The 18,943-nt window shown below is 36.4% G+C and overlaps 2 protein-coding genes across 2 annotated transcripts; both read left to right on the top strand.

Moving 5' to 3' along the window:
* The first annotated feature begins 1,250 nt into the window (after positions 1–1,250).
* LOC112002231 ((+)-cis,trans-nepetalactol synthase NEPS1) lies at positions 1,251–1,896 on the top strand. The gene has a single exon (XM_024034385.2). It carries the CDS (start codon positions 1,273–1,275, stop codon positions 1,894–1,896), a length of 624 nt encoding a protein of 207 aa, XP_023890153.2. The 5' UTR covers positions 1,251–1,272.
* Positions 1,897–3,877: 1,981 nt separating this feature from the next.
* Positions 3,878–4,960, top strand: LOC111991954 ((+)-cis,trans-nepetalactol synthase NEPS1). The gene has a single exon (XM_024023761.2). It carries the CDS (start codon positions 3,900–3,902, stop codon positions 4,695–4,697), a length of 798 nt encoding a protein of 265 aa, XP_023879529.1. The 5' UTR covers positions 3,878–3,899; the 3' UTR covers positions 4,698–4,960.
* Positions 4,961–18,943: the final 13,983 nt, after the last annotated feature.

Here is an 18,943-nt window from a genome sequence, read left to right on the forward strand (position 1 = left end):
CGTCCGGATAGGTTCGTCATTATAATTAGCTTCGTCCATGTAAAGTGATTGCATCAGTCCTGTCAAATATTTTATTTGAGAGTTTATAAAGGAATTGGATAGAATATAATGGATATGATTGTACAGAATGAAAAGGAAATAGATATCTATCTTTCTTGTATTTGGATGTTTGAAAGAAAGAAATGAAAAAGTAACTTTTTCTTGGAGTGGAATGAAAGGGAATTGAAATAATTTTTTTTTAAAATTACTATTATTCTTGTTTCTCTAATACAAACAATGGAATGAAAAGAAATTGAAATGAGTGATCTACCTATATGTGAGAGAAAGAAGAATTGACTCTCGGGTATTGAATAATTTTCCATGTGTGAGAACCCACCTACTTCCAACACGTATTTCTTAACCAAGAGGATAAAACTTGAAATTGCAAACAACTTTGCTGGATTCTATTGTGAAAACAATTTTGATCACTTACATCCAGTTTTGTAAATTTTTGCAAAAAATTTGAAATTAAGAGTGACTATTTTAGTCATCTACTTTTCCAATCCACCTTTCATCCCAACCCTCATATTACAATAGATCCTTTTAAAATAATCTAATATATATATTTGTTTTCATAGCATCTCACCCTTATACCTATCTTAGCCCATGCCAAACTGGGGCTAGATCAACCCACGCCTAGCCCCACCACAGCCACCACAACAATCAGCCACCCACGGTTAGATAAACTTAACATTAAAAAAAATTGAAATGTTATAGCTAGCCAGATTTAGAACCAATTTGTGCGTAATTTGTTATAATTTGATTAAAAAATGATAGGAAGAGTCGGATGTAAATGCTAATAATATTTTTTACTGAAAAAATGCTAATAGTTATAATTAAGATGCAACAAATGAACATCGAACTTAATTTTTCGGCATTATATATTACATTAGTAGCTGGCCATTGATTAAAGTGATATTTTCCTATCAATGAGTCATTTCTTGGCAACTCATGAGGGGGCAAACAATTATGATTTCACCCTCAGTTATAAGATAACATAGCAACTCATTGCAAAACTCTCGTCTTTAGTACTCTATATTTGGAGTGAACTAAGAATTTGACGCAGCACAATTGGAGGGTGTAAACCCTTACACTTGGAACAACTTTTCTTGGGAGTAGTTGGTTAAAAGTAGTACGTATATATCTAATAAAAGATTAATATAATTAGCTGCGGTCTTAGCATTTTTGACATAACAAAGATATTCACTCACCTGATTAACAGGAACAAACGAAATGGCAGACTCCACAACTCCAAAGAACAAGCTCCAAGGCAAGGTGGCCATAATCACTGGCGGAGCAAGCGGCATGGGTGAGGCCACGGCTCGCCAATTCGCCACACACGGTGCAAGAGCCATCGTCATCGCCGACGTCCAGGACGAGAAGGGCCAAAACGTCGCCACATCTATCGGCCCCAACATATGCACCTATGTCCACTGCGATGTCAGCGACGAGGAACAGGTGAAAACGTTGGTACACTCCACAGTCAATACGTATGGACAACTCGACATCATGTTCAGCAACGTGGGCATGGCTCGAGCGATCCACACGTGCGAACAGACCGTGTTGGACATAGACTTGTCGGCTTACGACAAGCTCATGGCGGTGAACGCACGTGGGATGGTGGCGTGCGTGAAGCACGCGGCGAAGGCGATGGTGGAAGGGCGTGTGAGGGGGAGCATAATTTGCACAGCGAGCATGGCGGCGAGTATTGGTACTGACAGGTTTGTCGACTATGCCATGTCGAAGCACGCAGTGTTAGGGTTGGTGAGGTCAGCGAGCTTGCAGGTGGGTTCATATGGGATACGCGTGAATTGTGTTTCACCAGGGGCAGTTGGGACGCCATGTTTAGCTGTATGAAAATCTGACCAGCCATACAATACTGATGGGACGTTCAAAGGAGACCAAAGCATGATCATCGTCTACATTAACATTATATAAATGTATTTATAAAAATAATAAAACATTGATATTATGATTGAATAGTAATAAAATTTAAGTAATGTTACATGTACGATATTTTTATAATTTTTTTTTATAATTGTTGATATTATTTATTGTGATTGAAGTAACAATATTTTCACTTAGGACACAACATTTACATTGTTTGTATTTTTAAAGTTATTTTTAAAAATTTTATAATTTGATAGTTATAAAAATGAGAGAGAGAGAGAGAGAGAGAGAGAGAGAGAGAGAGAGAGAGAGAGAGAGAGAGATTTGGACTATAGATCTTTTTAAGAATGAGAGCATGTACTATCATTGAACTACATCTGCAAGACTATTATTATCACTTGTAGTCTATATGGATGATATTGCGCAGTTACAAGAATTTCAAAGAAGCAACAAATTTTGAGACTTTCTACTAATGAAGCTAAGTATCTTGCAACTTCAAGTGTCTGTCATGGGATTTGGCTTAGAAACTTATTGAAGAACCTACGTCTAGTGTAAGAAGAGAAGCTAAGTAGATATTGTGGATAGTATGTCAACATTGAAAATAGCAAATAATCCAATATTTAATGATCGAAGTAAGCAAATTGATACAAGGTATAATTTTATTTGGCAAGGTAACGATTAACTGACAGATATATTCATTAAGCCACTCAAATACGACACTTTTTATAAGTTATAAAGGAATTTCTATGAGTGATTAGAAAAAAAATATTTTATTTGAGAGTTTATAAAGGAATTGGATAGAATATAATGGATATGATTGAACGGAATGAAAAGGAAATAGATATCTATCTTTCTTGTATTTGGATGTTTGAAAGAAAGAAATGAAAAAGTAACTTTTTCTTGGAGTGGAATGAAAGGGAATTGAAATAATTTTTTTTTTAAATTACTATTATTCTTGTTTCTCTAATACAAACAATGGAATGAAAAGAAATTGAAATGAGTGATCTACCTATATGTGAGAGGAAGAAGAATTGACTCTCGGGTATTGAATAATTTTCCATGTGTGAGAACCCACCTACTTTCAACACGTATTTCTTAACCAAGAGGATAAAACTTGAAATTGCAAACAACTTTGCTGGATTCTATTGTGAAAACAATTTTGATCACTTACATCCAGTTTTGTAAATTTTTGCAAAAAATTTGAAATTAAGAGTGACTATTTTAGTCATCTACTTTTCCAATCCACCTTTCATCCCAACCCTCATATTACAATAGATCCTTTTAAAATAATCTAATATATATATTTGTTTTCATAGCATCTCACCCTTATACCTATCTTAGCCCATGCCAAACTGGGCTAGATCAACCCACGCCTAGCCCCACCACGGCCACCACAACAATCAGCCACCCACGGTTAGATAAACTTAACATTAAAAAAAAAAATTGAAATGTTATAGCTAGCCAGATTTAGAACCAATTTGTGCGTAATTTGTTATAATTTGATTAAAAAATGATAGGAAGAGTCGGATGTAAATGCTAATAATATTTTTTGCTGAAAAAAATGCTAATAGTTGTAAGATGCAACAAATGAACATCGAACTTAATTTTTCGGCATTATATATTACATTAGTGGCTGGCCATTGATTAAAGTGATATTTTCCTATCAATTAGTCATTTCTTGGCAACTCATGAGGGGGCAAACAATTATGATTTCACCCTCAGTTATAAGATAACATAGCAACTCATTGCAAAACTCTCGTCTTTATTACTCTATATTTGGAGTGAACTAAGAATTTGACGCAGCACAATTGGAGGTTGTAAACCCTTACACTTGGAACAACTTTTCTTGGGAGTAGTTGGTTAAAAGTAGTACGTATATATCTAATAAAAGATTAATATAACTAGCTGCGGTCTTAGCATTTTTGACATAACAAAGATATTCACTCACCTGATTAACAGGAACAAACGAAATGGCAGACTCCACAACTCCAAAGAACAAGCTCCAAGGCAAGGTGGCCATAATCACTGGCGGAGCAAGCGGCATGGGTGAGGCCACGGCTCGCCAATTCGCCACACACGGTGCAAGAGCCATCGTCATCGCCGACGTCCAGGACGAGAAGGGCCAAAACGTCGCCACATCTATCGGCCCCAACATATGCACCTATGTCCACTGCGATGTCAGCGACGAGGAACAGGTGAAAACGTTGGTACACTCCACAGTCAATACGTATGGACAACTCGACATCATGTTCAGCAACGTGGGCATGGCTCGAGCGATCCACACGTGCGAACAGACCGTGTTGGACATAGACTTGTCGGCTTACGACAAGCTCATGGCGGTGAACGCACGTGGGATGGTGGGGTGCGTGAAGCACGCGGCGAAGGCGATGGTGGAAGGGCGTGTGAGGGGGAGCATAATTTGCACAGCGAGCATGGCGGCGAGTATTGGTACTGACAGGTTTGTCGACTATGCCATGTCGAAGCACGCAGTGTTAGGGTTGGTGAGGTCAGCGAGCTTGCAGGTGGGTTCATATGGGATACGCGTGAATTGTGTTTCACCAGGGGCAGTTGGGACGCCACTGCTGAAGGACATGTTCGGGTTTGACAATGATGAGGAGGTAGATAAGGTGTTAGAGTCGAGTTCAAACTTGAAAGGTGGGGTGCTTATGCCAAAAAATGTGGCAGATGCTGTGGTGTTTCTAGCTTCTGAGGATTCCCAATTTGTCACTGGCCATAATTTGGTGGTAGATGCTGGGTTTAAATCTTAACGATTTAAGAGTTGGCTAGTAATCCTTCAACAATAATATCTTTTACGCTGGGAGTATTTGTGGGGCCCATATGTTAGGGGGTCTTAAGTCTTATACGCTGGACGCATGCTAAAAATTTATTACCTGGTGTGGTGCGGGGCTAGTTTGTTGCTTCAGTTGGTTATTGCAAAATAGACTGTATTAGATTGGTTTATGAATTAACCTGAACTATTTTAAAGTCTGTAATAAAGTGTTCTGGAGTTGATTATCGAAAGAGAATAAAAAGTGTGTTCTGGTGTTATTTTGTTTGAAAAACTATCATAAAGTTTTAGCAGTTTTTGTTCCAAACTAGGAATTTCCTAGTGGTGCTATTTCTCACATTTAAATGTGAATTTTTAAGGTAAGTCATGCATGGCTTATGCTGTTGCATACGACTGGAAAAATAAGTCATGACCAATGAGCTATTTTTCCCATTCAAATGTGAATTTTTTAGATAAGTAATATTGGCTATGTGAATATGCACAAACACTTTAAAAATAGGAGGAAATCACGTGAAAAAATACACATGCAGTAAGCTTTAAGCAAAACCAAATGGCCGGTGGGGAGTAAATAGTGATTGTCCGGGCCCTCTTTTATCTTTTTTTTTAACCAAGAAGATTTAACTATTTCAGACTCTTTGTTTCTATCCTAGTGCTCTAAAAGTCGCCTTAATTATTGGGATTGTATTGTTGTTTTTGTGCGCTGATATTACTTAAATAATTGATAGTACTATTAACCCAAATTTGTATTTTGTCATTTTTAAGAGCATTTTCATTAAGAATTTCAAAAAAATTAGTATCTTAAAAATCTACTTTATTTATTTTAACAACTCACTTTACAATACACCCAACATCAAAGTTTTATATTTTTTACCACTTCATTAAAATATTAATAATTCTATTATTTTATAATTATTTTTATTCTCAATCTCATTTTTTTTGCTACCCACAAATCCATAGCCACTGCCCACACCCACTGCTACTAGCCACCAGCCACCGCCACCACCACCCAACCCCTAACCACCAAAATCACAAACAAAAATAAACCCACAGCAAACCCACAGTCACCACCAACCAACCTAACCCACAAGAAACCTAACCCAGCAAACGCATAGTCACCACCAACCACCATCACCCACCCACCTACCAGCACCATAAACCCCAATCCAAAATTAGCCCACCACTAGTCACCACCACTACAAACCGCATCCACCCACCATTAACCACCAAAAACCAAAACCCACTCACCCACCCACCTGCTAGCACCATAAACCCCAACCCAAAATCAACCCACCACTAGCCACCACCACCACAAACCATACCCACCCACAACTAAACAAAACAAAACCACAACCTAGCCACCACCTTCAACCTTCCTCCTCCAAATCACAAAACAACTACCATCACAAACACAAAAGCCAGCAATCATAAAATTTCAACCACCACCAAATCTGATCCACCACCAAAATGTGACCCATGACCCATCATGACCAGGCGACCCATAGTGCCGCTAGCGCACTATGACTCACCCACAAGAAACTGGTGAGAGAGGGAGGGACAAGCAAGAGAGGGCAAGGGTGAGAGGGCTGGATAGAGGAAGAAAGAGAGAGAACTAGTGAGAAAGAAAGAAAAAAGAGAGAGAAGAGGGAGACCGGTGAAAGAGGGAAGAAAATGAGAAAGAAGGTGAGAAGAAAAGATGAATAGTAAGAGAGAGAAAATATATTTTAATTAAAGTAGTATTATAATATTATTATTGTAGGGTCAGTTTTTGCGGCCCAAGCCCAAGGAGGTATGGATTCGGAACCCACTGAGCCCAAAACAATAAATTTTGTAGAGAGTGGGCGAAAGGGCTAGGCAAATAATGAAAATAACAGTATTAAACAACAACACCAATGCGAGAAGTTGAATTAAGGTGCTCTCGGACCACCCACCACCCACCGCCACCACCACCCAACCCCTAACCGCCAAAATCACAAACAAAAATAAACCCACAGCAAACCCACAGTCACCACCAGCCAACCCAACCCACAAGAAACCTAACCCAGCAAACGCATAGTCACCACTAACCACCATCACCCACCCACCTTCCAGCACCATAAACCCCAACCCAAAATTAGCCCACCACTAGTCACCACCACTACAAACCGTATCCACCCACCATTAACCACCAAAAACCAAAACCCACTCACCCACCCACCTACTAGCACCATAAACCCCAACCCAAAATCAACCCACCACTAGCCACCACCACGACAAACCATACCCACCCACAACTAAACAAAACAAAACCACAACCTAGCCACCACCTTCAGCCTTCCTCCTCCAAATCACAAAACAACTACCATCACAAACACAAAAGCCAGCAATCATAAAATTTCAACCACCACCAAATCTGATCCACCACCAAAATGTGACCATGACCCATCATGACCAGGCGACCCATAGTGCTGCTAGTGCACTGTGACTCACCCACAAGAAACTGGTGAGAGAGAGAGGGACGAGCAAGAGAAGGCAAGGGTGAGAGGGCTGGATAGAGGAAGAAAGAGAGAGAACTGGTGAGAAAGAAAGAAAAAAGAGAGAGAAGAGGGAGACCGGTGAAAGAGGGAAGAAAATGAGAAAGAAGGTGAGAAGAAAAGATGAATAGTAAGAGAGAGAAAAGATATTTTAATTAAAGTAGTATTATAATATTATTATATTTATAATAATTGAGCTACAGTAGACTGTCATAGATAGTAGTCCACTATAGCTCATATATTAATAATTTTAAGAATAACATCTTTGTTGTAGTATGCTTTTTTGGAATAAGATGCTAAAAAATAGCATTTTTGGCTTTTGAGATACTTGATGAGAATGTTCTAAGTAGGTACACTGAATTGGAGTGAAGTAATTTGAAATGGGCCGAACAAACCAAAGTGGACCTTATGGACCCAATTGGATTAAATAGACCTAAGTGGACCGTATGGGTCAAATTGGACTAAATAGATCGAAATGGACTAAATTAACTGAATGGGTCAAATTGGATTGAAGTAGAAAGAATGGACTGAATTGACAGATTGAATGGACCTAATTGAACTGAAGTGGACCTAAGTAGACTGAATTGGACCAAAATTGACTGAAGTGGATTGAACCGGACCGAATTGACGTAGTTGACCAAAATAGACTGAAATGGACCAAATGCCGATTTGTTATTAGCATAGTCAAGATTGTGTTTTGATATAAACTCAAATTCTTACTTCCAAAATAATCAAGTATTAACTCAAACAAAATTAAACCAACCAAAACTATAATAGAGAGAGATATGCTACTTGTAATGGAGAACTAAAAAATACAACACCAAAATGTATGAACCTAAAATAGAATTTAAAAATCACAATGATTCATCAATATAAAGTAGAGTTGAAAGAAAGAATAAAAAATGAAGCGAGAGAGAGAGAGAGAATAACCACTTTTCAAGAGGGAATGTGAGAGAGAATAATAAGAAATTTATAGAAAATAAAACGATAATAAAAAAAAAGTAAAAATAAAAAATAATGTAATAAACACCAAATTATCCAAGTCATGTAATAAAATGACATATTTTCTTGTATACTATATTTATATATATAATGCAATAGGATAACATCCATGAAATCAAAGAGAAGAAAAAAAGATAAAAAATTAAAAACACAACTTAATCACATCAACCTAAAGTAGAGATGTAAGATAAAAAAAATGCACTGAAAAGTGAAAAAGAAATTGAGAGAGAGAGAGAGAGAGAGAGAGAGAGAGAGATAACCTTTTGTGTGTGGGAAAACTATGTATAGAATGAAATAGAGAATTGTAAATTGATAATAAGTGGAGGGATTAAGAAAAGTAAAAAATAAAGGAATAGAGGAAAATAGAGAGAGAATGTTGGAAATAGGTGGATGATGTGATTTAATAGGAGCGTACCTGTCACACTCCAAACTTGAAAGGGTCAAAAGCATGAGGAAAACATCTCAAAGGTACCTGTAGATTTTGTTCCTTTCGACAATTCAATCAAAATAAAATCATATCAAGTACCAACATTCAGAATTATCATAATAATTCCATTAAATATACTCCCAAAGTAAGTTAGAACTCTATGCAATAAATACAATGACCATTGGTCACAAAAGAATAAAAGTCTAAATAAATAATTACATATCATCAACTTGTCCCATTAGTGGAAATAAATGCATAACCACTATTAGATACAAAAGAATTGGGTCAAGCCTACTCTAAGTTATGCATCATCAATTATCTCTATCACAAAAGTCAGCCTCCATTAGCAATTAATCTAACTACTGCTAGCCACCAAAAAGCTGTCACAAAACAATAGTTGCCTATTCTAAAAAAAGTTTGTAAAATAATGGAATGAGACAGAGCCCAATAAATAGCATAATTAATGGGGGTGGGAGAAATGCAAGTTTCATGATAATAACAATTTACAAATCATGTTTTAATTTGGGAATTTCCAAATAATTTCTACAAAACCATTTCCAAAAATAATATGACAAGAATGAATAAAATGACATGGCACAAAGCTTCTCAAAATGCCCTCATGAAACTACATACTATAATTTGTGAGCAATAACAATACAATTCCAAACCCAAGGCCACATGACAATGCTGTCACAAAGACGGAGCTAATTTGCCATCACAAAGATAGAACTCATTGCTATCACAAAGACAGAACTCAATAACCATCACAAAGAGGGGTGCTAAGATACCAATGTCACATAGACTATAGTATCTAGCTAGGTAATCACCGGGTAATCACATGTCACGACACATGGGCAAAACATAAAGATCTCACAAATTACCTTTAATTCAAATTACATAATTCACTTCCAAGTAGTTTCATAAAATATTTGAATGACCAAGATATTCACAAGGTTCTCAAAGCCCTCAACTCATTTCTTGTCAAAATGATTTTGTATTAACTTCCCAAATAACACAAGTCAAGATAAAACATCTTTATACTTTGCAAATAATGCAATAAATCCATAAAATTCATTCTCATGAATTTAATCAAGATGCTAGTCTTTTCCATTCTAACAAATCATGCAATTCCCCATGTGCAATCAGAATACGCACTTTCATATATAATCATAAATAGTAGGGTCACAACACAACACCTCTTAAAAAAAAATAGTTCCACCATTAATTTTCGAAATGTGTTTGGCCCAAAAATAACGTTTATTCAACATCTTTATTTTCCAAAAATCCCATTAAAAGCTACTTACCACGCAACCACAAAAGCCTAATTCTCCAAGCTCTAAGGAGATTAGCTAGAACCTAAACAATATCAAGTAAACCTATCACAATACGCATAGAGCTTGAAATTGTATCTAGTTAAATTGTACCTAGTATTTAACCTCATCAATAATAATATATTCCACTTCCAAAGTTTCTCAACAAATTGATTCACAAGACATAAACTCCAATTTATGAAGTTAACCCATTTAATATCATCTCCAACATTATGATTAGCTTCCATAAAATTTACACTACACCAAGACAAGAAATTTAGAACTTCAACTAACTCCAAATAAACCCAATGGCAATGGAAAAAAATTAGATTTACCAACCATCATATGTTATAACTCAAAACCCCTAAATTTTCTACCATACATAAACCTTAAATAGTCATCATTAGCACAAACCATATACCCACTCATCAAATAGTTCCACCAATACAAAACGCATACATATAAACACATAAATATCATTTCCAATGCTCACAATCACATGGGTATCATTATTAAAGCTTAGATAAAAATAACCTCAAGCAAAAGTGTAAAACCCACCAAAAAGATTAGAAATTTTTACCTCAAAAAAGGATGTGAAGGTGCTTATAGGTTTTCAAGAATTTTTTGGTGATCTTGCTGGAAAATGATGGTGGTGGTGGTGGTGGTGTGGAAGTACCGGTGATAGAGGATATAAGAGTGGAGAAGAGTGTATGAAAAAAAAAAAAAGGGGAGTGAGTGAGCTGACCAAAGAGGGGAGATAAGGTGGAGTGAAATGTGTGGTGGGAATGGGTGGGGTAGGTGGGGTAGTTGGGAGGCACATGTCTCAAAAAAATCTAATTGTTTTTTTGGGCTGATTGAGACATTACATTCTTCCCCTCGTATAAATATTTCATTCTCGAAATTGTACTTATTAAACTTAGGTTCCTTTCCTGTATGCATCCTATCCATATCAATTGAGAGTCATTGCCTTGCAACAATTTCATTCTCTTTACTAGAGTTGGTTGAACTCTTAACTAGCCAAGTAGGCCTTTAAACGACCTATACGACCTCAACTCCCAACCTTTTCCAAATCAATAATATTTTTCCTTAAGTAGTATGAAAAGCATTTGAAGAACTCGAGGACTTTCTACTGAGTGCATCAACCATGACATTAACCTTATGAGGATGATAGCTTGTAGAGAAATCATAGCCCTTAAACAATTCAAGCCATCTCTGTTGTCTCATATTTAGCTCATTATGGTGAAATAAATACTCTAAACTTTTATGATCCATAAAAATATCATGTTTCTCATACAAATCATGTCTCCAAATTTTCAAGCAAACACAACTGCAGTCTACTCCAAGTCATGTGGGGAAATCTTCCTCATGATTCTTACATCCTACTAAGATCCAATATAATTCCATCCCTAGAGATCACATAACCGAACAACATTACTTGATCCAACCAAAATTCACACTTCCTCAATTTAACAAACCACTTACTTTCTCTTGGTATTATTATTTTCTTTTAATAATCCTCAAGTGTTCCTCATCTCTTCCAAACTCTTAAAATAAGTCAAAATATCATCAATGAATACAATGATAAGATGATCTAGCTAATCATGAAATGCCACATTCATCAAATCCTTAGAGGTAGTAGGGGCATTAATTAATCCAAATAGCATCAATAAGAACTCATAATGACCATACCTAGCCCAGAAGGCTATCTTTGATATTTCCCAAATTTCTTCCTGTATTCAGTTAGAATTTCCCAAATTTTTGACTAGCGGTAACCAAAACATGATCAATCTTAGAAAATACTTGTGCTCTTTGCAACTAGCGCAACAAGTCATCAAAGCAAAGCAAGGGACATGTACTCTTAATGGTAACTCAATTTAGATCATGGTGGTTGGTACATAACCTCATAGACCCATCTTTCTCCCTAAATATGCATACAAGCATGACAAGAAGCCAACCGATACATGCCTACAATAACATCAAAATCACACACATCTAACAACACCATTTTTGCCAATAACTCTCTACCCCAAAAAAATACAACACTTGAGCACAAACTATTCCATATAATATCACCAATTAGGGTAGAAGCTAATAACTTAAAATCAAGTAGTTCCAAACTCTTACTACAACTTTTATTAAGGCACTAGAAACAAAATAATGCATGGAACCAAGATCAAAAGAACTCTAGCATGTATGGAGAATGGAGTAAGTATACCTGTCATCACTGCATCCGTGGCTTTAGCATCCTGAGTAGTCAAGGTGTACAGTCTACCCTGCACCCTTTTCCCATCATCACTACCCTTAACAAATTGGGGTGTGGAATAGGAACCTGAGCCCTTGGTAGTTGGGCATTGCCTAGCAAAGTGTCCAGGTTGGTTACAAGTGTAGCACAACCTAACTCCATCCATACAAGTTTGACCCTCATGGGTCTTACCACAATGAGTGCAAGACCACTTCTTACCAAACTGAGGAGAGCTACCCTTGCCTTGCCCATTATAATGACCCCAATTACTGGACCTCTTAAAGAGCCCCTTCTTGGAATTTTGCCCCCGACCATCTACATGCTGATAATTAGAGGGTTCTGGCTTCTTTTCATCCTCCTTGGAATTGGGGTTGCACTTAAAGTTCTCTTCAAGACTCATTGCCCACTTCACAATTTCAGTAAAAGTGCCCACTCCAGAAGCTATAATATGGGGGCAAATCCTATCATTAAGACCTTTCTGAAATTTACTTACTTTCTTGGGCTCATCCAGAATCAAGCAAGGAGAAAGGCAAGAAAGCTCCACAAACTTTATAGCATATTCTTCTACAGTCATAGTCCCCTGAACCAAATTAGAAAATTATTTTTCCTTTCGATCTCTCACTACATCAGGGAAATATGTCTCACTAAAAACTTCATTAAACTTCTTCAAAGTAATAGGAGTGCTCTCTCTCAACTCCATCCTCAACAATTGCTCAGTTCCTAACCACCATCTTTTAGCAAAACCCTGAAGAGCAAAAGTGGCATACACCACCTTCTGAGTATCAGTGCATTCAAGGGCTTTCAATAATTTTTCCATCTTTAGTAGCCAATTTTCTGCTACCATAAGATCAGGCTCCCCATCAAATGTTGGAGGGTTTTGCTTATGGAACTCCCCAAAAGAGCAACCCTCCTTCCTACGTTCACCACCCTAGACTACTCTAGCAATCCTAACATAAATCCTGTCTACCACCTCATCAACCTCACCACCATCAGGAGATCTATCCCGCTCTTGGCATTGCCTATGGCCATGCTTTAGATCTATAACCTCATCTACATGCCTTACTTTACGTGCTTTCTTTTTAAGAGGCATAGTGTACAAAGGTACTTATACCTATACCTAAGAAACAAAGCAAGTAAATCACAAGGCAACATAGAAGGTTAGCATAGAAAGATAGATAAAAATAAAGGAATAGCAAGTGGAAGTCAAAATAGATGTACAAAATAAAGAATTCATCAAACCCTAATGCTCTGACTTGTATCAAAATCAATTCCTATTTTCAAAGTCTATAGAATCATAACCTAAAATCTGATACCATAATTGTCACGCCCTAAACCCGAAAAGGTCCATAGCAAGAGGAAAACATCTCAAAGGTACTTGTAGATTTTGTTCCTTTCGACAATTCAATCCAAATAAGATCATATCAAGTACCAACATTTAGAATTATCATAATAATTCCATTAAATTATACTCCCAAAGTAAGTCAGAGTTCTATACAATAAATACAATAATCATTGGTCACAAAAGAATGGAGGTCTGAATAAATAATGACATATCATCAACTTGTCCTATTAGTGCAAATAAAGGCATAACCACTATTAGATACAAAAGAATTGGGTCAAGCCTACTCTAAGTTATACATCATCAATTATCTCCATCACAAAAGTCAGCCTCTATCAGCAGTTAGTTTAACTACTGCTAGCCACCAAAAAGCTGTCACAAAACGATAGTTGCCTATTCTGAAAAAGTTTGTAAAATAATGAAATGAGACAGAGCTCAGTAAGTAGCATAATTAATGGGGGTGGGAGAAATGCAAGTTTCATGATGATAACAATTTACAAATCATGTTTTAATTTGGGAATTTCCAAATAATTTCTACAAAACCATTTCCAAAAATAATATGACAAGAATGTATAAAATGACATGGCACAAAACTTCTCAAAATGCTCTCATGAAACTACATACTATAATTTGTGAGCAATAACAATACAATTCTGAACCCAAAGCCACATGACAATGCCATCACAAAAATGGAACTAATCTGCCATCACAAAGACGAAACTCATCGCCGACAATCAGCCGGAACTAAATATGTTGTCACAAAGACAAAACTCATCGCCGTCACAAAGATGAAACTAATATGCCGTTACAAAGATGGAACTCATCTCCATCACAAAGACGGAACTCAATAACCATCACAAAGAGGGGTGCTAAGATACCAATGTCACACAGACTATAGTATCTAGCTAGCTAATCACCAGGTAATCACATGTCACAACACATGGGCAGAACATAAAGAGCTTACAAATTGCCTTTAATTCAAAATACATAATTCATTTCCAAGTAGTTTCATAAAATATTTGAATTCCCAAGATATTCACAAGGTTCTCAAAGCCCTCAACTCATTTCTTGTCAAAATGATTTTGTATTAACTTCCCAAATAACACAGGTCAAGACAAAGCATCTTTATATTTTGCAAATAATGCAATAAATCCATAAAATTTATTCTCAAGAATTTAATCAAGATGCTAGTCTTTTCCATTCTAACAAATCATGCAATTCCCCATGTGCAATAAGAATACGCACTTTCATATATAATCATAAATAGTACGGTCACAACACAACACTTCTTAGAAAAAAATAGTTCCACCATTAGTTTTTCAAAATGTGTTTGACCCAAAAATAACGTATACAACATGGTTATTCTCAAAAAATCCCATTAAAAGCTACTTACCTCGCAACCTCAAAAGCCTAATTCTCCAAGCTCCAAGGAGATTAGCTAGAACCTAAACAATATCAAGTAAACCTATCACAATAAGGATAGAGCTTGAAATTGTATCTAGCTACAATTTAGGAATTGCCAAATGAGCACTTAATTAGGCAAGCCTAGTATTTAACTTCATCAATAATAATATATTTCACTTCCAAAGTTTCTCAACAAATTGATTCATAAGACATAAACTCCAATTTATGAAGTTAACCCATTTAATATCATCTCCAACATCATGACTAGTTTCCATAAAATTTACACTACATCATTGAGAGACCTATGAAAGCAAAATCAAAAGATCCTCCAAGACAAGAAATTTAGAACTTCAACTGACTTCAAATAAACCCAATGGCAATGGAAAAATTAGATTTATCAACCATCACATGTTATAACTCAAAACCCCTAAATTTTTCACCATACATAAACCTTAAGTAGTTATCATTAGCACAAACCATATACCCACTCATCAAATAGTTCCACCAATACAAAACCCATACATACAACCATATAAATATCACTTCTAATGCTCACAAATTACATGGGTATCATTATTAAAGCTTAGATAAAAATAATCTCAAGCAAAAGTGAATCGTTTTAGACCCCTTAAATCAACCAGATTAACCTAGTTAATTAGCCAAGTGATTAACTTAGTCAATTTATGTAATTTTAGGTTATCACAATTAAACAATCATATCAAGAATATAAAGCAGCGGAAAAGTAAATAACACAATGATATGATGACCCAGGAAACTACACGGTAAAAACCTGGGGAGGATTTGACCTAGCTATCCTCAAGATAAACCTGAATCCACTATGCGAAAGAATCGAAGTTCATACAAAAGGACTTACAAGCTCCCCGCTTGACTTCCTAATACTACCCACTAGTAGAACTTACTAATATGATCACGTGCAAGCTCCGAATCCACGGACTCTTTCTTTCTTGGATTCTCCACCAACCGAGTTTCTTTAAGCTCCAATGGCAACAACCGAGTTGATCATCAAGGTATTGAAAATATCTCTACCTAGAAAACCCTAAATTTATGTGAAGGAAAGCTCCTCAAGGATCTCATAAGAGATTCACACAAACCGCAAAGTATGAGCAACAATACACCCAGAGCAACTCTTAAAAACGTGGCTAGGGTTTTGCCTTTTATACCTAGGGTAAAAATAGAAAACCCAAAACGTTTAATGAGGTAGGGCTGAGTTGGAAAATTCTGTAGAAAAACGTTCTGCCTGAGATTCGATCGATTGAGTCTAACTTTTGATCGATCGAGCTAGGCCGAAATGCACCAATGCATCTGTAGCCTCTCGATTCCAAATTTACATAAAATAAATAACTTTGAGCAAGCCTAAACAAAACTAAACATATTGCTTTGATCATGGTTTACCAACATTACAATTTAGAGTTCTAAATACATTAAATCCTAAGTCTTTAGAACCTAACAAAAAGTGTAAAACTCACCAAAAAGAGTAAAAATTTTTACCTCAAAAAAGGATGTGAAGGTGCTTATAGGTTCTCAAGAATTTTTCGATGTTCTTGTCGGAAAATGATGGTGGAAATGGTGGTGGTAGTGGTGGTGGTGTGGAAGTACTGGCGAGAGAGGATATAAGAGTAGAAAAGAGTGTATGAGAAAAAATGAAAAAAAAAATGAAAAGAAAAGAAGGGGAGTGAGTGAGCCGGCCAAAGAAGGGAGATAAGGTGGAGTGAAATGTGTGGTGGGAATGGGTGGGGTAGTTGGGAGGCACGTGTGTCTCAAAAAATCTGATTTTTTTTTTCTTTTTGTGACTTGGACATTACAGTACCAATAATAAATACTACTCTTCAGCTTTTATATATACAAAGTTAGATTCCTAACAACTTAGGAGGTGTTTGGTAGGGGTATTTAAGCAAGAGTTTTTGTTGTTTAAATAATACAACACATATTTCTTCAATACTTTTTCACCAAACACGTATTTTCAAAAAACTTAAACAACATTACTAGAACAATATTACCAAATGGGCCCTAAAGTTTAAGCCATTCAAGAAACATATATGCGCATTGTGTTTTTAGTGGCCAACCCAAAATGAAATTTTTTACCCATCAAGAGTTGACTTTCTAAGATTTATGTATGAGCCATCATGATAGTTTTGCAATTGGAATTTTCCCCATGATCCATTTCGTATAAATATATGATTTATTATTGGGAAAATCTATTCAATGAAAGATGATTGAAATGATGTCCACTAAGAGCCTTGATCCTCTAACGAAGAAGCATGGGCCTTGAGCTCAATCCACAATGCAAGAGATACATGGGACAAAAACCCATTCCTTGATATAGATAAAAGACAAATTATGAGTCCAACACATCATGTTAAAAACAGAAAAAAAAAATAATAATAAAAGAGAGAGAGAGAGAAATTACACTTTGCCTGAAAGTTCACTTGGTGTGTAAAACACTAGTAAATATTTAGACCCCTCAATTTCAAAATAACCAACACAAGCTTATACCCAAACAATATATGTGCGGAATGATAAGTACAAGCTATACCCAAATAAACAAACTACTCCAAACCATAATTAATCACATCTACAACAACAATTATAATGTAAGAGTAAGGGTTAAAAAGATGTAAACACAAAGATAACACGGGCATGTGTATTGAAGAGGAACCCAAAGAACTCGGTGAAAAACCTTTCTGCCACCCTCCAAGCGATAAAATGATCCACTAGAAAATTAGTTAGGATACATGAATAGCAATAGACCCTCCAAGCCTAATCTACCCGATGCACCTAAGCCCTCAAAGTTTCTTGCTCCAACAAGGTTAAGCTTAACCGTGTCTTCTCTAACTTTTCGGATCCCGCAATAAGTCCATTGCATCAACCAAATGAATTGGTCCTCTTTGAACTGCTTCCCAAGTACCAAATAACCTTCTCACTGATATAGGTATGGTAAGGTAATGATTTGGCTAAGTATCCTCTCAAGGGTATGACAATAGAGAGGGTGAGAGTAGAGGAATTTGAAGAGTTAAATGTATAAGATTGTGGATGAATCAATCTTGTTGTTCTCTGGGGTTCCTCTCTCAAAATTCTCTATAAAAGCTCTCTACATTTCATGGGTATAAGGGTATTTATAGTAGTGTATGTGAGGAATGTGAAAAGTCATTTTTTTTGCAAAAAGGGGGGGTTTTAGTGACTCACTCGCGACTAGGATAAGTCACAAGTTTTAGTCACGAAATAACTGACTGTCCAGATTGCCTTTTTTGTCTTGTAATGCTCTAGCTGTCATGACTCTTCAACTTCCTATATTCTTCACACGTGTGGTACTTTGGCGAGTCATCAGTCGCGAGTCACTTGCGAGTTCCAGTCGCGAGAATGCTCTTAATTGTACACACACTTGAATTCTTCACACTCTCTCACACACAACCCTTACATGATTCCCACCTAAATACAGGGTATCTAATTGCTGAATTACAAGCAAATTTGGCACGAAATATAGCCAACACATGGTTGAATAAATTCAACCTTACAATCTCCTCGTTTGGCTATTCCATGACAAAACCCTAAAATAGACTCTAGACTTAAAATGTGAGCTAGGAGTAGTTGCCAAAACTCACTCACACCTAACTTTAAATTCTGTGAAGCTCTTGAACCATACAGACAAGTTTTCTTGAAAACAATATCACAAGAAGTTCATTATAAGTAGAAATCTTGAAATGCATATGGAGCAAGCACAATGCGATTAAGCAAGTATGGATATGAGAATTAAACATGGCTTGACCAAACAAAAACAGTCACTATAAATAGTGACCACAATGAACACTCACACGGTGAATGAACATCCAGACATGCAAGCTAATAAGTTTAATGCAAAGTATCATTTGCATGTCCAACACTAAACCGATACAAGAAAACTAAGGTAATTGCATCAAGGATACAAGATTCAACAAGGGCACAAGAGTACTAAAGAGAATGCAAAACATAATCTA

Source organism: Quercus suber, unplaced genomic scaffold (assembly GCF_002906115.3).
Source record: "Quercus suber isolate HL8 unplaced genomic scaffold, Cork oak 2.0 scaffold_810, whole genome shotgun sequence".
NCBI lineage: Eukaryota > Viridiplantae > Streptophyta > Magnoliopsida > Fagales > Fagaceae > Quercus > Quercus suber.